This window comes from Tauraco erythrolophus, chromosome 9 (assembly GCF_009769465.1).
Source record: "Tauraco erythrolophus isolate bTauEry1 chromosome 9, bTauEry1.pri, whole genome shotgun sequence".
NCBI classification, from domain to species: Eukaryota; Metazoa; Chordata; class Aves; order Musophagiformes; family Musophagidae; genus Tauraco; species Tauraco erythrolophus.
Window position 1 is genome coordinate 23,015,647 of NC_141473.1, and position 23,443 is coordinate 23,039,089.

Genomic DNA, 23,443 nt, shown 5'->3' on the forward strand with positions numbered 1-23,443 from the left:
TGGAGTGGCTAGGCTTAACTTTAACTGTCTTTGATTCAGGACATCTCTCTAAGTATATGGACCACTGTGTTAATTCACTCCTTCACGTAGTAATTGATCAGAATGTCCTTTAAATAGTTTAGAGGTCTCTATTGTCATGGTCTTGGATACTACCATGGGAACAGATGGTGTGCCAGGTGCTAGGCTGTATGGTATAGGCACTAGCTGGCCTGTGTTTCACGTGGGTGCATACAGCAGGCAATCCTGACAGATGAGTATGAGTAAAAAACATGACGGAAAAATACCACCTTGAAATTAAAAAGCACAGGTAATGCACAAGTGCCATTCCTTCATGTACCTGCTGTTTCAGGATAACCTGTTCCATATCCTTCACGTACTTGCTCTCCCACTTCCCCAATTTCGTATATCTAGAGTGCTGCTTTTACTGTGGCTTTTCCATCTTGTATGTGATCTTTGGTATGATGTTTTTGACATTAAAGATGATGCTTGTAGCCTATGAACTTGATGACTGCTAGACTTGACTTTTTTTTTTCCCCAGCATAGTACATTCTCTGGAATTTTTCTGTAGTAGATTAAACATTTTGCAGTAAATTATTAAAAAGTAAGAACTTAATCATGGCTATTATTGAGTTCAGTTGAGTTCTAATGCACCAGCAGCATCTGAGCAGCTTTCCATGTTGGAGGTAATAAAAATCTCCAAGTAAATGATAACTTTCTGAATTTTTTAGTGAAAGTAACAGAATAGTCAAAAAACTACCGTTCTTGGCAAGCATTAGAAGCTTGTGTGAAAATGAGAGCAAAAAATATGTGATGGGGAGTCAACTAATGAGGAATACAGACTGAAAGTAAAATTTTTAAGAGGAAAAGAAATGAGTGAAGGGATAGACGGGAGATGCGAAAATACAGAGGTGGGGGCTAAGTTATGTTCATGGAAATTAAATGTGTATTCAGCTAGTTGTTTATCTGGTAAGAATTCCAAATAAAATGAGAGGTACTGTTGTTGTGTCTTCTGTTTCTTCTGTGGTGTTTGTAGCTGCATGCTTTTTTCTTTAAATGCTGTTACAAAACACTTCTTGCAGATACCTGTGGATTGAAGGTGTAATCCAGGTATTACAGTTAAAAAGAAAAGCATAGGGTTTGCTGTGTTCTCCTTACTGTAGTTATGTTGCTTTTTTTAGGTGGCAAAACATTTGTAATGCATATTTAAAAAAAAAATTACAGAATACTCGAAAAGCATACATGTAATAGATGCTTGCACTTGTTTCCTATGCAGGTATTGTTGGAGAAGCAGATGAAAATGGAGAAGATTATTATCTTTGGACTTACAAAAAACTTGAAATCGGTTACAACGGAAATAGAATTGTAGATGTCAATCTGACCAGTGAAGGAAAAGTGAAATTGGTACCAAACACAAAAATCCAGATGTCATACTCAGTAAGTAACTTGGTGATGCATCTATAATAAGAAACGCTATGTGGTGAAATAGCTCAAAAATAGGTACTGTGATGTATTAATACGTCAGGCTATAGTAGAGGAAGATGCATCTTCACTCCTTCAAATATTTTTTTTTCATTACTGAAACACCATGGTAAATTTATTAAGAATAAATGTAAAATGATTTTTTTAAACACTCCAAACAAACTGAGGCTTCTATAATCTGCAGAACAGTGTTCTGGTGGGAAAGTACGATATCCTAGAAGTACGAAGGACCCCCCAGTAGGTACACATCGTCTTAAAGTTTGGAGCTCTGACATTTGCATCATAGATTTGAACTGGATTTAAAACCCACTGTAAACCTTCATGCTTTGTAGGCAGTTAGTATCAAAGCTTACTTTGTTTTTGCTGTTCTAGTAGACATTTGCCTTACTTACATAACCTTATTAGTAAGGTTTTTCTGGAGCCTCTGTTATTGAATTGCTATGATAAAAGGTAAAGAATAAACAATGTTTGCTGAGCTAAGGTAAATTTTTTTGTTTTCTTCCTTATTTATTTGATGTTACTCAAATCTGTAATGGTTTACTTCTCATGTTCACCACGTTTGTATACTGAAACTAGTTCTTAATGTATTGCTTTTCTACAATGTGTTATCAGTAGGTGTCAGCATAAGAATTGTTTTAGAGGATATTCTTGCCACTATTACATTTGTCTTCTGCTGATAAGTTGTATATTTTGAAGTGCAGATAGTTATTTTTTGTCTATGCTTTATAGAATTATGTTTACACTAATCTCCCTATTTCTACTGCAAAAATTGATAGTACAAATTTTGAAATATTCTATTTCAAATTCCACCAGCATTGTGAAGTCCATTTACTCTGTCATTTTTGAGGCGGACAGCACTGAGTAGCTGCCAGTAAGGCAAATAACATTAGACGTTCCCTTAAAATATTTCTAGCTTACGGAGCTCAAGACTTAACCTTTCTAATTCTGTTGGCACCACTGGGCGATTGCTGGCCTGGCGTGTGTGTGGTGTTCGATTCACAGGTTGTCTCTGGTGGACTTCTTCTAAGCAGTGCTTCGTAGTGGCAGATGCTCTAGTGAGAAATGCATCTACTTAAAACAATGTTGAAAACTATTAATATTTTGAGCAACTAATCCTGAACAAGATTGTAACTTGAACTGAAGAACATTAATATCATACCTCAAAGTGAGTAATACTGAGTCTTGGGGTTTTTAATCTGTCTCAGGACTGTGGTGAGTGATAGGGGTATTCAATCTACATCTATACACTTTCTTCTGTACTCAGTAAGAGAACATCTGGAAAGGACAGTTCCTTGTCATGTATTTTAAAAAGATATGCACAAGGGGTCTGCATTTGTTTCAAGATCCCTAAAAATTCTGATATTTCCTGATCTTGGCATGCTTTTGATTTGTGTTTAATTTCTGAAATTGCACTTAAAATTAAAACAATCTTGCAAAAATTCTGAAAAATACTTTGTGTTACCATATTAGCACCGTATAGTTCATGACTATGCTTAAATCTTCCAAATTCAAAGCAGTCCTCTCTGTAGCTAGTGGAGTAACTGATAGCAGTAATATGGTGCTACCCTGTGATAGTATGGCCATAAATGCATACTTTTCCAGCTGGTTTCAGAGTAATTTATTGGCAATTGAAGTGTCTAGATTGCAGAATCCTGTGGTCTTACAGGTTTTAGGCTGCAGCTTTTAGCTTGTAGCTTTTAGAGTTCTAATGTCTGGCTTTTATAGTCCAGCTTGATGCATTTTATCCAAATCCCTTCCAGCCAGCCTCTGTCTTGCTTTATGCCCTTTTCTTTCCTATTGGCATCTGTTTTAAATCTGCTCTTATGTCTTCTAATTTCCCTCACTTCTGCTAGGCTGCATCTTTTTTCTTGGGCGCTGTGCTCAGAGAATTTAGGTACAGAGGATTTCTTTGAATACAAGTCTCATGCATTGTGGCAGTAAAACAGATCTGAGCAGCTATTGGGGTAGCAGAAGTAGGGGGTGTCATTGCTCAGTGCACACTGATGATGTTCTTCACAGGCCTCTTTTTCATACAAACACAGCACATGGAAATGTTGAGAAAAGGGAGTGTGCTGTCAGCAGAAAAAAAAATCTTTGGAAAAATTCCACTGCTTTCTAGCATGTCATTCTTGAACATATTTAAACATGCTTTCTTTCTCTAACCTTTGTTCTGAAACCTTGGGCAAATTTGGGAGGATTTTTCAAAGGTGTTTCCCAAAAGTGATTCAAGAAAATTCATTGTTCTACAGGTATCTACTGTGGAAAAAAACATGGTCTTTAAACTCTTCGTTTGACAAAGCTGAAAAATAGGGTCGTTTGGATTTTGGTTTTGACACCTTTAGTATGACTATCTTTATGAGCTCCTTCTATAATCATGAAAAGGGTCTGTTGTATTTTGACAACTAGAAGTTTGCCTCTTTGGTTGGTCTCGCAGAGATGGTGAGAGCTGAGGCGGTGCAAGACTGATTCTTCCTTGTTCCTGAAGGTAAGCATAGACAAGATTAGGTCCGTGAGGCAAGGTGGCTGATGTTCATTCTGTGTCTGACCTGTAGATATCAGTCTTTAAGAACATCAGTTGATTATTTTTGCCAAAACCTGGATTCATATTGAAGAAAACATCTGAAGCAGATTTCTAAAATGTGTTTTGGGTTTCTGCAGGTGAGTACAGCTGAACATATCACAATGAGCTTTTGAAGTGTAAATTTTCCTCTCTTTAGGTGAAATGGAAGAAATCAGATGTGAAGTTCGAAGACCGATTTGACAAGTATCTTGACCCATCTTTCTTTCAGCACAGGGTATGTATTATTCTAAGAAAACCATACAAATATTCTTTTGAAATGATTGCTTCAATTCATATGATGAATTCATGGATGACATGAATTTTTGGATGACATCTTTGAATTTTTTTACATCCCAGCTGTTCTGGGACAATGAAACACCGAGGTCTAGGACTGTATGTTTTAAGTGATAGTTCTGTTTCTCACATAGGATGGCACCAGTTTTTTAGAGTACTTCAGTAAATGTCTGCAGGGAAACTTCAAGCCTGTAGTAAATACAAGGTAGTTCAAGTAAAAATATTTACAATATTCACATGATTGGAAGCAGTGAAGTTTCAGGGACACAACTGTACGACTTGTAAGCTGAATAACTGCAATTGGTCGTATGTACATGTTTTACTGAAATAAACGCAAAGCAAAAAGTGGTAGCCAAAACCAGTAGGTGAGATTGTAATCTCCTTAAGGGTAGTATGCTGAGCTCTACTACTTACTGAAATTAGAGGCTTTGGGTTCTGTTTGGAGCTTGATGAAAACCGGAAGATGTGCTTGTCAGAGGCAAAATAATGCTGCTACACATTTTGGTCCTGTGCAAAGCAAAGGTTCCTTTGGCTTTTTGATTGTGAACATCTCTTCTATGACTTAAACCTCTAGTCTAAGAAGGCAGCAGTACATCATTTTGCCTTTCCTTTACCAAGGGAGTATGCATAGCCAGTTGTTTGAACTTTGCTGGTGTTTAACTAAGATGTGATAACTTTGTCATGAGCAAGCTTGACTGTTGAAAAGCTTTATGTATGGGGTTTCACAGGCCAGTTTTAGTGAGACTTTCTACAAAAGTAGTGTTACTTACAATATGGATTTATTGTTACTTAGCTGACAAACTCTTCTGCTAGGCGATGGTTTATCCTTTTTGGAACAAATTTGAAACATTTACCATTCTAAACCTTAAGGATATGTTTTCTTTTTGTAGATTCACTGGTTTTCAATTTTCAATTCTTTTATGATGGTGATCTTTCTGGTTGGCCTAGTGTCTATGATATTAATGAGAACTTTGCGAAAAGATTATGCAAGATACAGCAAGGAGGAAGAAATGGATGATATGGTAAGATCTCCATTCAAGCTTTTTTAATCTCTTTTTTTAAGGCTTATTGTTTTCTCTTCGTATATTCATTGTGTTAGCAGCGTTCTTCAAGTGGACAGAAAACTGCCCTATGTGTGTCTTGAAAGTGTTACTGATTTTCTTAATAATGTGCTCCTAGATTGCAATCCAGGATTTTGTCTGTAGTCACTGTGTTAATGTTCATATCCACACTTAGGTTAAATGAGGTCCATTCTGAGTGTGTGATAGAAGCCTGTGTAGACTCCTAAGCTCTTCAGAGGATTTTAGGGACAGGAGGGAATCTGATAGATTTTACTGCATCATGCATTCAGGTAGTAATTTTTCTTGTCTACATAAGCATCAGAAAAGTAAACATTTCTCCTAGATTTGATGCATTCAAAAGAGAAGACATACTGCACTTGTAGTTGCTTTAATAAATCAAACCTTTAATTTATGCCTAGCTTGTGTGTTTGTCATTAGTTGTCCTGACTAGACTTAAAATTCTTTTTTTTGTTGTTTTTAGGACAGAGATCTAGGTGATGAGTACGGGTGGAAGCAGGTCCATGGAGATGTTTTTAGACCATCCAGTCATCCTCTAATATTTTCATCGCTTATTGGTTCTGGTTGTCAGATTTTTGCTGTGTCTCTTATAGTCATTGTTGTTGCAATGATAGAAGATTTATACACAGAGTAAGTGTAATTGTGCCATGCTTTCTGCATATAGATGCTTAAATGAACAAAATAATTACAAAAATGAGTGTTCTAACCAGTCTGGAAAAAAGTGTTTGAGAGTCTTTAGCAAATGATCAGATGTAGTATTTAGAAAGGTTCTTTGAAGTTGTAATGAAACTTTGTCCTACTCTTATGTGAGTTGTTCTCCTTTAATTTTACTGTTTTAATGATTGCTTTTTACATTATTTATTATGAAACCGTAGTTTGTTGTTCTGCAGCTAGTTCCCAGTAGATTATATGGGAAATAAATGTTAACATGTACATACTTAATTCCTGGTTTCATCTGGGGTGACGAGATATTACTATATTTCTTACCCTTTTTTCCCCTCTGTGTCCTGTAAAGACTGAAGTAAGAGTGTGCTGTGTTGTGAATAGTCCTGTTTACTGCTGACAATGCGTTAAGCCAATCTTAGCCACAAGTATTCTCAGGACTGGAGATTTAATTTCTTAAGTTCTTTTCACCAGATACTGCCTAGCAGGTGTTGCATGTAAAAGCTCCAGCAATAGATGGGCCGTGGTCTTAACTGAATAGAATTAATTTAAAACAAATAGTACCTCACTTTAAATTCAACACTGCATGTGGTTCACCTAGGTCTCTTCCCTACCTTCTGTCTGCTTGAGTGTTTTGGTATCCTGAATGGACTTCATCTGTTTCTGTAGTGAATGTATTTTGCATACTGAGGGGATTTTTTTCTTTTTTACAAGTGCTTTGTTCTAAGCAATTACTAAAATTTCAAATGTCTGTTCTGTTTTCCGTTGCATATCACCTGTAACTATTGATTTTAACAAGTTGTAGTACTTCTGATGTGCCACTAGGGAGAACTCTTGTTTTTTAATTTAGCTGCCTTTTAATGGTGTGTTTAAAAAGCCACTCTGTAGTACCAGTATCTTGGTATGTTTTCATTTTTCATATGGTGTTATTCCTCCCTTGTGCGCCATGGTTACATTTTTGGATAGACTTACATACACATTTTTTAATTGTATAGCATGTCATCTCTTCAAGGGAGGGAATGAAACCATTTCAGAATGTTTGTGCACTGTAGGGAAGCTCTAAGTTAGTAATAGCAATTGTAAAATATGTCAGAACAATAATTAAAAAAAATATATGCACTTAGTCTTTTATTGCAATAGGCCTTTATATCACTTTCAAAGTTAATTTAATTCTGGGTATGTAAAGGGAACAGTTGACTGAATCTGGTGCAGAAAATTCTTATATTTAGGAAAATAGTGATGTGAGTGAAAAAAGATGGTAAACCAGCATTGTAAGAATGATTTCCCATCAGTGTTCTTCAGGTCTGTTAAAACTCTTGGGAGTCGTGTAGCTGATGTCAACTAAAGTCTTTTACTGAAATCTGGTCATGCCAGCTATTAATTTCTTAATACCAGTTTGTGTTTTGAGAAGCTTTTCTGTTAGAATATATGAAACATAAGTGAGTAAGCTCAAAAATAAGTTTTGAGATGTCATTTTAGATGAACATCTGCTGGTCATTTTACAGGTAGTCTGGATTTACGTAGGTAACTTCAGACCATTTTTTGGTTTAGCCCAGCTGGCAACTAAATGCCACACAGCTGCTTGCTCACCCTCCCCCACCTCTGGGGAATGGGATAGAGAATTTAAGGGGAAAAGAGGAGGAGACTAAAGGTTTGAGAAAAACACGAGTAGCTGAAAGGTCCTTGGTGTCTCAGTACCATTTGTAAATACCAGTGCACTATCAACATTCTTCTCCTAACAAATCCCAGACTGAATTCAAGACACAGAGCTCTTCTACCTGCTGAAAAGGAGAACTAACTCTGTCCCAGTCAAAACCGGGACAACTGTGCATGGTTTTCTAGGGTTTTGTGTGCGTTTCTAGATCGGCTTAAGTTAGGGCAACTGTTAAAATTGGTTTCTGTCTAACAAGTAACCTTCTAAATCTGAACTACTTTTTTTTTTTTTTTAAGAAGCAAACATTAGCGTAGTGCTCCTTTAGTGTGTGTGACCAGCAGGTATATTTGCTTAGTTCAGTCCATCCAGTGATGGAAGCCAGTTGGTCATACTAAAGATTACTACTTTGAGTAGGGCAGGCACCCAGTAATGGTTCCAAAAAAACCAAAGCACCAAAAGTCTTGAATCTTTCAGAAGAACTAATTTGAAGATAGTTCAGCAAACTGACTGAAAACCTTCTACTGCTTTTTGCTGTCAGAGAGTAGCAGAGGGGTCATGAGGAAACAGCTCTATTAATGAATAACATTTATATCTTGCTATTCTTAGATATGATTTTTAAAAATGTATTTGGAGATGGCTTTTGTGATTTAAAATTATTAACTTTGCCTGTAAAATTTCAGAAAAATTATGCCAAAATGAGTACTCCAACTTTTAATGAGGTGATAATTTAAAAATGACTAAACTACTCTGATTGGACTACTCCATGCTGATTTGTGGCTTCATTATAGTATTTATAGTCTAAATCAGGTTTTCTAATTTTCTGCAAGATGAACACTTCTGATGTTAAAAGTTAATTTCTGAGGGACGGCAGAAACATCATTCACAATCTTAGTATATTTTTGTTAATACTGGCCTTTACATTAGGCAAAGAGTACCTTTTATCTGCAATAGTTAAATCTTATACTTAATATGTTACTAAAAATATTAAATAACTGCTTCTGCTAAATGTACATATTTTACTGTAATCTTTTGCTTTAATACTGTTTGTTTTTCTATTTCATTTATCAAAAAAATCACTTCTTGTAGGAGAGGATCAATGCTTAGTACAGCTATTTTTGTTTATGCTGCAACATCGCCAGTGAATGGATATTTTGGAGGAAGCCTTTATGCTAGACAAGGAGGTAAATTGTTTTAATTTCTCAGGATTTGCATTACATTGTTAAACGGATATGTTGTTATTTTCTGATTTTCATTGATATGGAATTAGGTCATTCAGATGGAATCCATTAAATTCTTAATAAACAGAAAATATTTTGAGTATATTTCACTTTTATATTATTTTCTATTCAGTCTTGGCTATGTTTTCTAACTAAAGATAGCTGAAGTCTTTGGTTAATTTAAAAGTAATAAGAGCTACAGAACCGTTAACAGTTATATCTTATGAATTAATTGCTGTGCTCTTGTATATAATTGTTTGACTCGTGACATCCAGAGAGTATAATAGTCTCTTCCTCTTCTGTAGCATGCTGTTAAACAGCTCATGTCATCTTCTCCAGATGACTCCTACATAGCCTTCCTCTATAGGTACTTGGAGGCGTTATGTTTACTAACATGGAAAGAATGCGTATACAGTACTTACTAGACAGTTAATTGGGGATGGGGAAAACTGTTTATAGCATCTTTTAAAGATTATTCTACTTTGCAGTATGTGTTCTGCTTTATACTTAGCAAATTCAAAATGAGTATCAGTAGAGAATAAAAGCCCAATAAAATTGACATAACAGATTTGGACAGGCTGTCTTCAACTGCTCCCTGCTATGCCTCTGAATTATGACCAATTACATCCTTGCAGTCCACTAGCTTCATCCATTCCCTATGCTACAATAAAAGAGTAATCAATATCCATTATCTTCTACAGTGTTTTAGGAAAAATAATTCTGGTAAGTTTGCAGAAGAAAATTTGTATCTTTTTAACACGACATACTTGTGAGTGTTCAGTCTCAACTGCACTCTAATCTACTCTGAGTTTGGAGGTTAGATGTTTCTTTTCTGTTTCTTGGCTTCTGTATAAACCTAGAAAAAACAGACCTACATAAATTAGGGTTGCTGTTCTGAAATGTACCGTGTTGTATAGTTGAGCCAGATTTGCATTTTTTTCTGCAGATCAAACGTATCAAGCCGTGAAATGCTGATTATGTTAGCTCATGGTAAAAATACATATGTTGGTCTTAAAAAGCATATGCTAGTTTCCTAGCTATATTTTATTTAGTGCATATTACAGATGTACCTATAGTGTATTAAATTTAAATATAGACAGTATGTAAGAGCACAGAAAGTGAAAATTCCTAAGGTATTGCCCAAGAGGGTTTTTTTGAGCTTCTCAGGGAGCTCTAAACTTAGTAGTAACTATTAACAAGTGTTGCTGTTCCCTTTATGCTTGGGATTTAGAACCGGCTTTCCTTCTACCTTTTCTACTGTTGGAGATGTCTGAGTTCAATTTTGCTGTATATTAAATGCTGTGGCATTTTGCTTTATACCAGGGATAGCCAGTTCCTTCATGCATCCTGAATGTATGGAGTCAGCTTAGTTGGATCAAGACAACCCAGAGCAGGTGCTGCCTGAAAGCAGCTGTAGTGCTGAGTTGTCCGAGGAGCAGTGCTGAGCTCTGATGTGCTCTCAGGGTATGAGCAGGCTCTGCACAGGGCCAGCTCTACCATCTCTGTTTCTACTAATTTGCAGCTTACATATACACTTACATGTCATACCCCAGGTTCTTTGGCCGGCTTCATTAGCGTATACTGTTCTCCAACCGAAGTGTTCTTACACTGTATCACTTTTCCTGTCTTTTCACCTGGCCTAATAAATAGATTAACGTACTGCATCTTGTGAGTTGCCAGGAGTCAAATGAAACTGTTAGTTGACTCTTGGCTCTTGTATCGATGTAGTATGTTGCTACTTATTTCTTTCACCTTTTTTGGGAGAAGTCATCAAACACCAAAATTCTGGAGAGCTTGCTGATAACTTTTTAAACAAAATACACTCTATCTCACCAGCCCCATTGAAATGTGCTTTCGTACAGGAAGGCGATGGATAAAGCAGATGTTCATCGGAGCCTTCCTTATTCCAGCAATGGTGTGTGGAACTGCCTTCTTCATTAACTTCATTGCCATCTATTATCATGCCTCAAGAGCTATACCCTTTGGAACCATGGTGAGTCATTTTGTTGGAGAATGTAAACACCACAGTAGGCACAGGAAAACTACTTTTTAATCTAAATACAATTGTGAGTCATAGCTTTAGCTTCCTAGTTAGAAATTTATTCTGGGAGGGTTTTAAGATACTTCAAGTATAACTTGTTTTAATCACAGTAGCAACAGCTGCTGGATGACAGCAAATCTTCTCTCTGCTTACAATGGTGCTTCTGCTTCATATTCGAACTTAGTGTTATAAAAACATGGAAAGTTAGCAACTTGAATTTTCTTCTGGATGGCCAATGCAAACTGGTTATAAGCTAAAATGCAATAGGAAAGGATTCCAAGTGAAAGCTACTTCCACATCATTGCAGTCAAGCAGAAAAAAATAAAAATAAAAGATCAACCAACAATATGAGATGAGAAGTCCTGAAGAGATCTGGCTTGATGAAAATGAATCACTGTTTTCACTTTGTGAAGTGGTATTTAGTATGCAGGTATAGTCTTGTGTCTGAGTATAAACCATGTCACTTGGAAAACAATGCTGGTTGGATTACTTTCTCAATTAATCATGATGACTTCTCTTGTTTCTCGTGGATTTGTCAGGATTTTGTTTGTTTTCATGGCCCTTTGAAGTAACCTTAAATAACCCTGTGAATACAATGTAGAAAATAATGATTTGGCACTTTAGCAGGATTTCTCTTTGAGCTTGCAAGGGGTATTCGAGAGCATAATTTTTTTAAATATGCGCCATAACATTGCTTTTTCTAATTTTATGCAGTAGCACTGTTAACTTAAAGAAATATCTTAATACAGGAGGGCTTCTTTTCTTTTCTTGGGATTTAACCCTTTTTAATAGCTCCCTTCTTTGCATATCAGTTTGTTATTCAGTCTGTTCAGAGATGTTTGAATAGCCTTGGATTTCTTAGTTTAAATCTACCACAAAACGAAGCTTGGTATTACAAGTTCTGTCTTACAAATTGTATTATTTGGGATATAATCAAATTCAGTATGTGACTGAAAATACTTCCTAAGAACACATTGTTAATGAATGGATGCGTTAGAAATCATAAATGGTAGGAAAAAGAAAGACAATTCTCAGTTTCAGGCAAAGGCTTTCAATAATTTTCTGATGGAGGAGTCATTACTTTACATGTACATTGCTGGTTCTAGTCACCTCCTGATTAGTCATATTTTCAATGCATGCCTAAATACCAACTTTTTACATTGAATTCATTGTTATAAAACTACTAAATATAATATCAAGCTAAACATGGTTATAAACTCTCAATTTTCCTGATTTTCTTCTTCAAGAAATTAGACTAAAATTCTATCTTTGGATATGTTTGTATTAGTTGATCAGTGCCCAAAAGGAATATTGTATTAGATTTTCTTTCCTAAGCTAGTAGCCATATACAATACTGATAAAAAGGTTTACAACATTTATCTTTGATATGTGCATAGAGGCTCTGTTTTACTGCTGAGCAAGCATTTATGATACCATATTTCTTACTTGTATTCCCATTTGGAGGTCAAGAATGCTGAGGGAAGGGAATTCTACCTGTGCTGAAGTTTATTTTGCAAATCTGTTCAACTGATTTGTATTTTAAGATCACGGAAACATGTACTTGCAAAAGCAAATGGGAATATAAATCTTCAAGGGTCACTTAATCAGGATGTTAGGGCTCTTTATACACTGTGATTTTAATGATCTCAAGGTTTTATGAATGTGTTTGAATCATTATGACTGTGGCAATAAAACTTCAGTGGAGTTAGCAGACTTCTAGTAGGAGAAGGTTATGAATCGGAAACTTCATCAGAATAAGCAACGCTCTAATGACTTCAAATCAACTAATGAAGCTGGTTTGTAGAAGAAAATGAAAATTGTTTGGAATTACCATGTTATGCTTCAGGTCGAAGTCCCAGGAAGCCCTCTGGCTTTATGGGTGAGATACCTTTGTGTCTTTCCGCCTCTGTTTTCAATGGAGAGAAACTTCCAGAATTCTTTAGGGCAAATGAGCTGCTGCTGCTTTCTTGGGGAAATAAAACCTCTTTCATCTAAATGTACTAAAACACAGGAATTACTTCCTTTACCCTGATGTGTCTTGAAACCAACTTCCTTGATTTAAATTGCTGGCAAGAATTACCACCTCTTCTTGACTGTGATACATCTGGAAAAAGCAGAAACTCTGAGCGATTAGTCATTATTTATATATATTTATATATAATATATAATATAAATGGTCACTAAGAGACTATGCTTAAATATGACATCCTGTGCTTTGCCCATTTTGCATTGCCACTTCCCAGTGGACTGCTACGTGGTCACCTCTCTGAATTAATTCCTCTCTCCAGACAGGTTTTTCTGCGGAATGTAGGCAAGAGCAGCTGATAGTGTCAAAGCCAAGACACCCGCACTAATGCACAGTTGCTGCATCTTTGATTTACTTGGTATCTGCTCTTTCACGCTCTGTCTTGAAATGCTCAAATTGATTGGACACTTCGGGCCTTCATGCATCGCACTGTCATTGCAGTCTGTTTTAAACTTCAAAGCTTCATTCACCTTGTGTATCTTATTCCCGATGTCTGGGATCTCCTCGAAGATGTGGCAGGGACTGGGAAGATCCAAAGCTTGTTTCTGAAATCATTCTTCAGTCTTGGGACTTTGCCTTTAGCCCTTTTGGATATACATGCAAGCTGTCTACCTATACTGTGACAAACCTTCTGTAGGGAAATACACCATGAGCCTCAACCAAGGCTTCATCTTTTCCCTGGGATATCTTTCTGCTGCCCTTCTCTTGAAAATGCAATAAGGAATGTGACAGATTTTATTCAAATATGAGAGCTTTTTAAAACTTAATGGTTTAAAGCTTTCAACTCCCTAAGCATGTGAAGGAGATATAAAAGTCTGGGTCTTTTCTCTCATCTCTTTGCCTTTATAGAAATGCAATGGGTACTGTTCAGTTCTTTGTTCTTTTGGAGCCCAAATTCGATTTTTTGGGGGTATTTTGTTTATTGTATCCTGAACATAGAGTTCTTCTGAAGGTGTTATACACCTTGACTTACCTTGATTTTTGTGTCTTTTTGGTGTGTTATCAATCATTTTTCTATTTTGTTGTGCTTGATTTACATGCAAAAAATGGAGCATTAAAAATAATTTCAAATCATGACAAGCGAAGTGACCTCCGTATTCCTTTACGAGAAGTGTGGTGGTAGTTTTATGCAGAAGTACTTACTAAGTAATGCAGAGTTTCTGCAGAGTACAGCATGATTGAATTTGAAGGGACTGTCTTAATTCTGACATTTTGTAAGTTGTGACTGCTTACATTGTTCTGTGTGTGATACATAATTTAAAGATTTCCATTAAGGCTACTATGACTGATGTAATATTCTGACTGCAGAATCCATGCAGCTTCTATTAAACTGTTTAAGATGTACCATTTTTGTTTTGTTTGAGCAGTAGATTCCTGTGTGGCTAATGTTTCCAGTATGCATTTTTTATGATTTAATTAAATAAGGTTACGCACACTGAATTTCTCTTGGGATCGAGATCCTAGTGTTTGCATCTCTAAGACCTTGTTTAAACTAGAAAAAAGTGTTTCCTTCAACAGATTGCTTAATCCAAACTGCAGCCATCCCTGACAGCTTTAAGTTGCTGGTTTAAGTATTGGCTGCTACTGAAAAAGGAGGACATGATAGTGCCAAGGATTTTCATGCCTTGAGCCGGATAAGGAAGTACACCTGGCTAAAAGCAGAAGAAAAGGTAGTTATATACATTCAGCAGGGTGTTTCCTCAGATTGCTGGAAAGCAACTGTGGAACAGTTAGTCAAAAAACTTATTTTTGCTGACAATAGACACAGCTTAATGCTTCTGCCTAAATTTTCAACAGTTCAATTTATTACTCAAAGCAGCACTTTAGATTAACAGCTTAGTTGTAACAAAATTAATAAGACTTTATTTTGAAGCCTTTATTCTCTTGTTGTTCTGTATAATATTTGGGCAGATGATGTGCTGAAAACTCTTTCACTGTACTGATTGAGTAACCTCTATATAGGGGGAAATGTCTCATGACCGAGAGTGCGGTTTTGGTGGCTGACAGGAAGGATCAAGCTGCTGCTTGCTGCTGCTTTGACAGTTAATTTTTACTGCTTTTCTCCCTTGTGCATTAAGCAGTCAAGGCGCCATAGCCTGCCAGTAGCTGTTTAATATTAGATATGCTCATAAAAATTTTAATTATCACCTTTGAATGAAGTTTAATCTACAGTTGTCAGAAAATATGAAACACATGACACTAGAACATAAATTATATCCCTCTTGACAATGTTTCCTTTCAAATAGGGAAAACTGAATCCTGCACGTTCAGTCAAGGGCAGTAGAATATTCTTTCCCCATCAAAACAAAACAAAAAGGGGTTAGAAAGAATGCAGGCTTGGCAAGATTGACAATCTCTTCTATGGCAACTAGAACCCACAAACTAAATCAGGTGCTTGTGTATAAATAAGGTATTTTGTACAACAAAAATGCAGCAGTTAAAATTAAATAGGTATCTTTTAATATACCAACTTGGTAGAAAAACACATGTAATTTGTCTTCAGTAATACGGATTGTGGAGACTGTGTGCTTGTTTGATGGAAAACTGGGTTTGTAGATGTAGTAGATTTGCCTGTTTGCATAATTTGTGTTTTCTGAAGTGACAGTTAAAACTATTCTCTCAGTTTCTCTTGGCTGATGTTACAGGAATACTTCTCTTAAAAGGCTCACCAAGACCTAAATTTCTTACCTCTGCCTGTCATGCAACAGCTATTATTGGGGGTTTGGTTTTTTTAGTATGTTACCAGTGACCTCTTTAGGGAGGTGCTTCTGCAGGAGGGCAGAGCATGTATGTGTATTGATCCTGCCGTCATTTCCTCTTAACTGTTTGTGATGGTGGAATGGAGGCCAGTAAGTGCCTGAGCTGCTTTCACCATTGTCATCTCATTTTCCAAAACCTTTGAGGCAGAAATCTCATAACTTCATCTCTTTTCCAGTTAAGACACTACTGTACCCTAGGGCCCTGTGTTTGCTTCAGTTTGGGTTTAAACTCTCTATGCACCACTACTGCCCTAGCCATCTGTGGCAATAGGCAATACCTGTTCAGTTTGGGAGGGAGTGATGTCGTCACCTCAGGTCCGAAATTGAGGAATGTGCCTGAAAAAGCAGAAGCTAGAAAGCCAATTATCTCCAGTCATCTCTCGCATCTGGATATACTATTACTGCCAAGAATGAAGAAAGTCATTTTCAGCAAGCATCAGTCTGAGCAGGTAGACTATCTTGGAGTCAGGCAGTGAGTTGAAAGCAAGAAAGAAAATGCTACTGACGTCAGCACAGGGTTCCGAGATCAGGAAACAGACACCTTGATAACTTCACTGTAAAAGACGATTGTGGCTGGATGAGCAGTACAGACGCCCTTTCACGCTGCCTGCGTCTGAGCTTCGTGCCTCAGCCAGATTTGAAACCTCCCTGCCAGAGCACCATGGACAGGGCCATCTCCCACAGCCAGAGGTCCTTGCCAGACAGGCAGCAGAGCACGCTCTTCTTGCAAATGGAAGTGGCTTCGATACGGTGAGCTCAGAAGTTCTTTGGATCCTGTCCAGGCCTTAATTCTTGAAGGTCTCTTCTACCCACTGGACTTCAAACAAGCTCTGGGACTTTCTGGTCAGGATTTTAATAAATATAGGACTCAAGATGTTGTTCTTCAGTGTTTCGGACACTTTTTACCGTTTTTCTCTGAAAATTCTCCTGTGCTCATTGTTTTAAACTGAGCAGTTTTCAAGTGCAGAACCTGCATCCGTTAAGTGAGTTAGTTATATACTTCTCCTGTAATTTCTTCTTAGGCAACCTCAGTGTCCTACCTAAGACATTGTGCTTGATTACCTGTGTTTTTTCCAGTAATGGAAGGAGATAAATAGGAGATACTAAAGATGTATTAATTGTGTAAAATCTGCTTTATTATTGGGAAGTATAAATACTACTTAGCTTTTCCTTTTTTTACCACTGAAGCTTCCTGTTTTAGTGGCTTATGATGTAATTTGTTAATAATCTCTCCACAAAGATACACAGAGCAGTCTGGACAGTGCTTCTGCTTGACCACCTGTTTGGTATACCTGTTCTGTGAAGCACGAAGGCTTGCTCCATCCAACCCCAGGCAACATTTTCCATTTACATCTGGCCTAGGCTAGTAATGATATGCAAGTCAGTAACAGAGGGATAAACCTCTGACTTGTGTCAAATGTTGCCTTAAACTAGTGTGATTGACTTAACCTGAGGTTATATTGAGCTGATGTAGTGCAGCTCCTCATCTGCTGAAGCCTGGTGGTTCTTGCTTTTCAGCTGCTTCCAGTAGATTTGTGAACAGCCTTTATTTATCCTGGAGTAACTGCTTCCTAAACAAGTCAGTGTGGGACTCTTAAACCTAGTCCTCTGTCCATTGTTTTGGATTAGTCTGCTGCCATGGACTTTGCGTCCTGATGGATCGAAAGAGGAATGTAGCTGCTTTGCCCAGGAATCACCAGGGTGTACACAGAGCCTCAGGCAACAATGCTTTTAAGAGGCAGTACTTTCCTATGTTTGCATAGAGAAGGTCACAGGGTCAATATTCAGAACTATGGTTATTGCATTACAGGCAACTGTTCTGTCTTTAATTATCAATATCAAAAAGTTAACAAACTGTCTAATGCTAATTCATTTTGTGTGAAAGGGTTGCGAGTCTTATTGAACACTTTAGATTTCCCCATTTTGGAAGATTGGGTTTAAACTCTCTATGCACCACTACAAAATATGTTGCCTTCAAGGAAGAGAGCAAAAGTAGAGCTACATAAATACACTGGAAAAAAAGGTGATTCATGGTAAAATTTTAGGGAGGCTATTTCATTGGAAAGAGCTGGAATGTTGGCTTGGCTTTGCTGCATTATGCATAAACTTAATCTCTGTATGTAAGTAGGGCCATTGTGCTTCTAAATTGTGTGCCTGTGTGTACTAGTGGTCACTTGTGTCTTTGGCAGTCTGTGTTCTTAATTACCTTATTGATGGATAGCGGAGAAAATGGAACCCAAAATTTTGATTGGTAGCATTCTGACATGGCTTTGGGTTTCTTTTTTGGACTACATTAAAAATTTTGCACCCAGCTTTTGCAGTTTTGTATGCAACTACCTAGCTGCTAGATACTAACTCCCAGGGACAGCATAACTGCAAAAGTATAAGAGAAGCCAACAAAATTTTCTGTGATGAAGTACCATGAAGATTTCTGTTTTATTCCTTTGCAATGTACTGAGTATAATGATTAGATGAAAACAGCAAAAAAAAAAATCTGTAATGGTTCTGTTCTCCAACTGATGCAAGAAAATATACTTAATTTTTATTAGGAAGTTTCTCAGGAAATAAATACTTCCATTTGATAAAATAGATGTATATTGGCTAATGCTTCATAACTAGGGCTATGATTCTACAGCAATAACTACTAAGGACTAATACATCTGGAGTAGGTTGGTTATCTTCTTTTGTTGTCTTATACCATTTTTTTTTAATTACTGTTTTGATTTTTGCTTACAGGTGGCAGTGTGCTGTATTTGTTTCTTTGTCATTCTTCCGTTGAACCTCGTCGGTACAATTCTTGGCCGCAATCTGTCAGGACAGCCTAATTTTCCATGTCGTGTCAATGCAGTGCCTCGTCCCATACCAGAGAAAAAATGGTAAAGACAAGCATTCATATTAACTAGGTGTATTCACTTCAGTATATTTAAAATTACTTTTTAGATGTGATAATTAAAAGGTTTTCTAGAATAACTTTTTTTATTTAAAATTGAGTTGTGTCTAGAAGAACGCCTCTACTGACATTTCCTTAAATAGGATTTTTCTGTTGAATAAAAACACCAAGTGCAGTTAATGGTTAATAGTCGTAGCAGATTTTACAGTCCTGGATCACTGATTCATGTTTGGTCTGAAATGCTCTTCAGTCTCTTATGTAAAAGGGATGGTCCCAACCCGGTTCTTGTATGGGTATCTTCAAACTAAACCTTTCCTCTTTAGTTAATGCCTCTTACAGATTTGGGATTGAATGTGTCTTGGAGGCAGAACTGTTCTATTTACTGGTCTCAATGTACAAGATGAGACATATTTGCAGGGTGATGGTGGGGCGAAGCTTGCAATGCTGTTCCCAATTCTGCACAATTCTCTGTTGATGGCACAGAGCCTAAAGTACTCCAAGTGTACAGTTTGAATTGCGAATAAGCCTTTATTATTTTTGAAGTGAATATAAAGGGGTGGGTGCGTAGTCTCAACAAGTAGATTTGGATTTTTGGAAAATCATGAATGCAGTCATTTTTTCCTATTAATTTAATTCTGAGATGGAAGCAGCAAGCAGTGGAAATTAAAATATTCTCAGAAGGTGTTTTTAATATCATTTTCTTGCTTTCCCTGTTCAGAGGAATGGAACAGACAAAGTGAAAGGGGCACTGAGATGTGTATGCCCACAATATCCAGGAAGTGCAGCACACTTTGTCTCTTATTAGTGGTGGATTGTACAGCTCAGATGCTAGGATTTGATTTATATTGTGACCTGTATCTTGGGACTCTGATGGATTTTTCTGGATGGGCATGACAGATAAAAAGAAATAAGATACTTCTCTTGAAGATGATGAAATCGCACACGGTCAACTTAGACAAGTCTCCCTATAAATAATAAAAGAAGCTGCAGATTAAATCACTGGTTACTAGCTAAATTCAGCATCATTACAAGTACTACACAGAGGTCACCTTTAGTAAATGACAGTATCATCTACAGGTAGCTGAGTATTCATTTTTGGCCATAGGCTCATGACTCAGTATAGCATTAAAAATAAATACTGGTTCTTAATTATGTAACCATTACCCTGCAAAATTTTCTTTGTGCTTTTTGCTGTATTCGTAGCCATCAACAGCTGAGTTTTCACTGCCTTCATTCAGGGCTAGTGGCTGTTACGGAGCTTGATTGCTTAGGCCCTTTTTGGGCAAGAAGGGTTAGTTCTGTAGCCTTTATGGCTGGTTAGATGTCTGACTTTATGCCTATAGGTGATAGGCATGAGACTTATGCTTTGTTTCAGCTTTCATCAAGAATAACTTCTCCTGTCCGTACATATGACATTTTTTGGGGAATCTTCTTTCTAATATGGTGGTATGAAACAGAAATGTTCGTGTTAGCGTGCCTTTTAAATAATTATCTGTGCTATATTATCTGGTTATATGTCTTAATATGTTTATAAATTACAGATTAAAATTGTCCCTAAACTAATATTAATACCTTTCAGGTTCATGGAACCAGCTGTCATTGTTTGCCTAGGTGGAATACTCCCTTTTGGATCAATTTTTATTGAAATGTGAGTATGTCAGCTATTTGCCAATTGGATTAAAAAATATAATCGTTTAAGTTCAATTACAATATCATCTGTACGTTTCGTTTACTCTCTTCAGGTATTTTATTTTTACTTCATTCTGGGCTTACAAGATCTACTATGTTTATGGCTTTATGATGTTGGTTCTGGTTATCCTCTGCATTGTGACAGTTTGTGTGACTATCGTTTGTACGTATTTCCTGCTAAACGCAGAGGACTACAGGTGGTAAGTATTGCGTTAATTGCTTAGTTAACCAGATTGTGAGAGTTTTACAGAAGAGTAATGTTCTTCAGTCTGGATGAGTCTTTTCAAAGTGTCCCATGTCCAGATTTTAACCGTAGGGAATAAAAGCAGTTGTTGGATCCTTTCTGTACAGGAGCTTTCTGAGTGTATGTGTGAGCGTGTATGTATAAAAAAAATAAAATCAAGGCACACAGGAATATGAAGAAGGATCATCACTTGGTATCAGTGGTAGCTGTTGCCATAGAAGCTTTCGTAACTTATAGCAGACAACATATAGATTTTGTTAAATAAGTCTGTAGAACCAGTACACTTTATTTTCAGGGTGAGGTTCTAGAGCATCGTGCATCTTCTTGAGAAGCCTTTTAGTTAGATGTTTAGATGATGGACGTGTATGTTTACTTCAGGCAATGGACAAGCTTTCTTTCTGCGGCATCAACTGCGATTTATGTTTACATGTACTCCTTTTACTACTACTTTTTCAAGACAAAGTAAGTGATAGTTTTCTTTCTTGAATATCAGAGTACTGTATTGCTAAATAAGTTCATTGAGAAAAACTGGGGAAAATATCTATCATAAATACGTGTCTTTCTTTTTCAGGATGTATGGCTTGTTTCAAACATCATTTTACTTTGGTTATATGGCAGTATTTAGCACAGCTTTGGGAATAATGTGTGGTAAGTTTCTAATACATTGACAGTTTTCTATTAGAATTTTTCAGACTGTCATGTTTCTGATTTTAGCTCTGTGGTTTTGTTGGTGGAATGTGTTTGTCTGCAAGATGTGCTCAGAAAAGCTTATAATCTTTAAAAGAATCTTAGATTCTCTGCTTATACTTGCTTCTTACCTGACATAGGAGGTTCTGTGGATTGTGTCTTCTGATAGGAAGATAATTTATGTATTGTACAGAGAATTATGCTCTCAGTGCAAGCTTGAAAGACTCAATATTTGGCAAGATTCTGCAAAATAAATTCCAAATTAAGTTGAGTCCATGCTAGCATTTTGTTTCGGAGTTTTTGCTGTTGCTGCAAAACAAGGAGCTAGGTACGCCCATTGAGGTATCAGTGGTATTGCAATACTGGTGACGCTACCATCTGTATGTTGTGGCATGTATATATGAGGGTGACCAGAACAGAAAGGACTGACACCTCAGGCTATCATTTGAGAAATAAGTATTGGAATATTCACAGGTGAGGAGAGTGCATAGTGCTTGTGTGTACAGCTGGATTGCATTGCTTTTTAAGTTACTGTTTTGACCGATGTTCAGAAAAAAAACATAGTTCTTGCCATGGAGGCAATTCGGTAAAGTCAAATATACTTGTTCACCTGTTAGCTATATTTTTATCCTTTGCTATATGACTTTCAGAAAGTGCTACTTGGTTCTTTTGCACTTTCCTGTGATGTTATTAGCTTTTAATGTGTGATCCGTATTTAATACTTTCCTTCTTAGTAGTGAATGAATAGTCTAATAGACTCTAGTGGAAGGATTTCTTTGAGTTAGATATGAGACACATGATGTCTTGCAGGAATTTAGTCTCTGTAAAGTATACCTTTATTGATATCTCAAGAGGGTGGGTGATTTCACAATACTTTATAAAAAGGAAAGGGAAATCATCTCATAACTGCTGAGTACCTGTTCCTCTTTTCTCTCATACAATCTAATCTTGCTTCATCAGGTTCTTGGCACATTACAAGACTTCCCTGCTGTTCTGGTAGTCTTGCAGCCATTTTTTTTTCTTTAATAGGCTTATACTTTCAGCTCTAATCTTTTCTTTCTAAAGTGCTCAGGCTGGTATTGATTAAAATGTCTATGATGCAGAAGCCAAGCTTGCCCACCAGTTTCTGTAACTGAAATGTTTTTTAAAACATGGAAAGGAAGATTGTCAAATGCTTTCTTGTCATGGTAGGACACTACTTGATGGAATATTAGAGTAAAATCCAATTTTACTTAAAATTAGAAAATACTTTAACACGTTAAACTTTGTTTCCACAGCTCTATTGAGATTTTTTTTTTTTTGTCTTTTTAAGTGTGTTGGAAGTGAAGCTGTGAGATTCCTTTTTACTGAGAACTCCCATTTTCAGCATGTGGAGGGAAGAAAAAAAATCCCCTGTCAAAAAGCATTTGTCTAGGGAACTTGGTGCCATTGAGGTCTAACAAAGACGTTTGTGTTAGAGAATTGTGCAGTGTGCGTGCTACTGACTGTAAGTCTCCTGTGAAAAGTGTGGAGAGCTGTGCTTTGGAGGCTCACACAGATGGGCCTCTTCAGTATCACATGTTGCATATGAGACGAACTAGTTCGGGTCCAAGGCAGCCTCAGGCAAACTCCCTGTAGACTTGTATCATCCAGCTTTGGTTTAAGTGCCCCTGACAATGCCTAGTGAACTCAAATCCCACATGTAGTGGGATGCTTTGGTCCACAAAGGCGGCTGCCGTCTGCAGAGCATCTAAGTTCTGGGACTGGACAGTAAGGAGCCCATGAGAACTTCCAAACCTTTTGAGCTCCTCATGCTTCCCTCTTAGTGACAGAAAAGAATAAAGCCTATACCCCAACTCAGTGGATTGCTTAGGAGCTAGGTAGTATAGAAAGGCCTCTTGCAATACCACAATTCAGCATACAGATAAATACCGTAAGTATGACTGAAAGGCTTTTGAAAAAAAAATCTGTGCTTGCAAAGTCAAAACTGTAGTAAGTGTTAAGTGGTTTGAAGTAATAAATGAGAATTAATCTTCTGATTTGTGGTTGTTCTTCTTTACTATTTGGATTTTTCTGTTTATTTAAAAGCTTGCTGTTCTACTGAAATATGATGACAGTGTATTTCTCCTAAACCTATGTAGGCCATAACCAAGTTAAACACCTTATCAGATGATATTTATAA

General features: G+C 36.9%; 1 protein-coding gene across 1 annotated transcript in view; it reads left to right on the plus strand.

The window, feature by feature from the left end:
• TM9SF3 (transmembrane 9 superfamily member 3) overlaps positions 1–23,443 on the plus strand; it is a 48,266-nt gene that overhangs the window by 21,566 nt on the left and 3,257 nt on the right. The window contains exons 4-14 of the mRNA XM_086616323.1: positions 1,274–1,434; positions 4,197–4,274; positions 5,224–5,355; positions 5,876–6,042; positions 8,816–8,910; positions 10,809–10,939; positions 18,509–18,648; positions 20,242–20,310; positions 20,405–20,551; positions 20,974–21,057; positions 21,167–21,243. Coding sequence (XP_086472449.1) covers positions 1,274–1,434; positions 4,197–4,274; positions 5,224–5,355; positions 5,876–6,042; positions 8,816–8,910; positions 10,809–10,939; positions 18,509–18,648; positions 20,242–20,310; positions 20,405–20,551; positions 20,974–21,057; positions 21,167–21,243 — 1,281 coding nt within the window. The remainder of the gene's footprint in view (positions 1–1,273; positions 1,435–4,196; positions 4,275–5,223; positions 5,356–5,875; positions 6,043–8,815; positions 8,911–10,808; positions 10,940–18,508; positions 18,649–20,241; positions 20,311–20,404; positions 20,552–20,973; positions 21,058–21,166; positions 21,244–23,443) is intronic.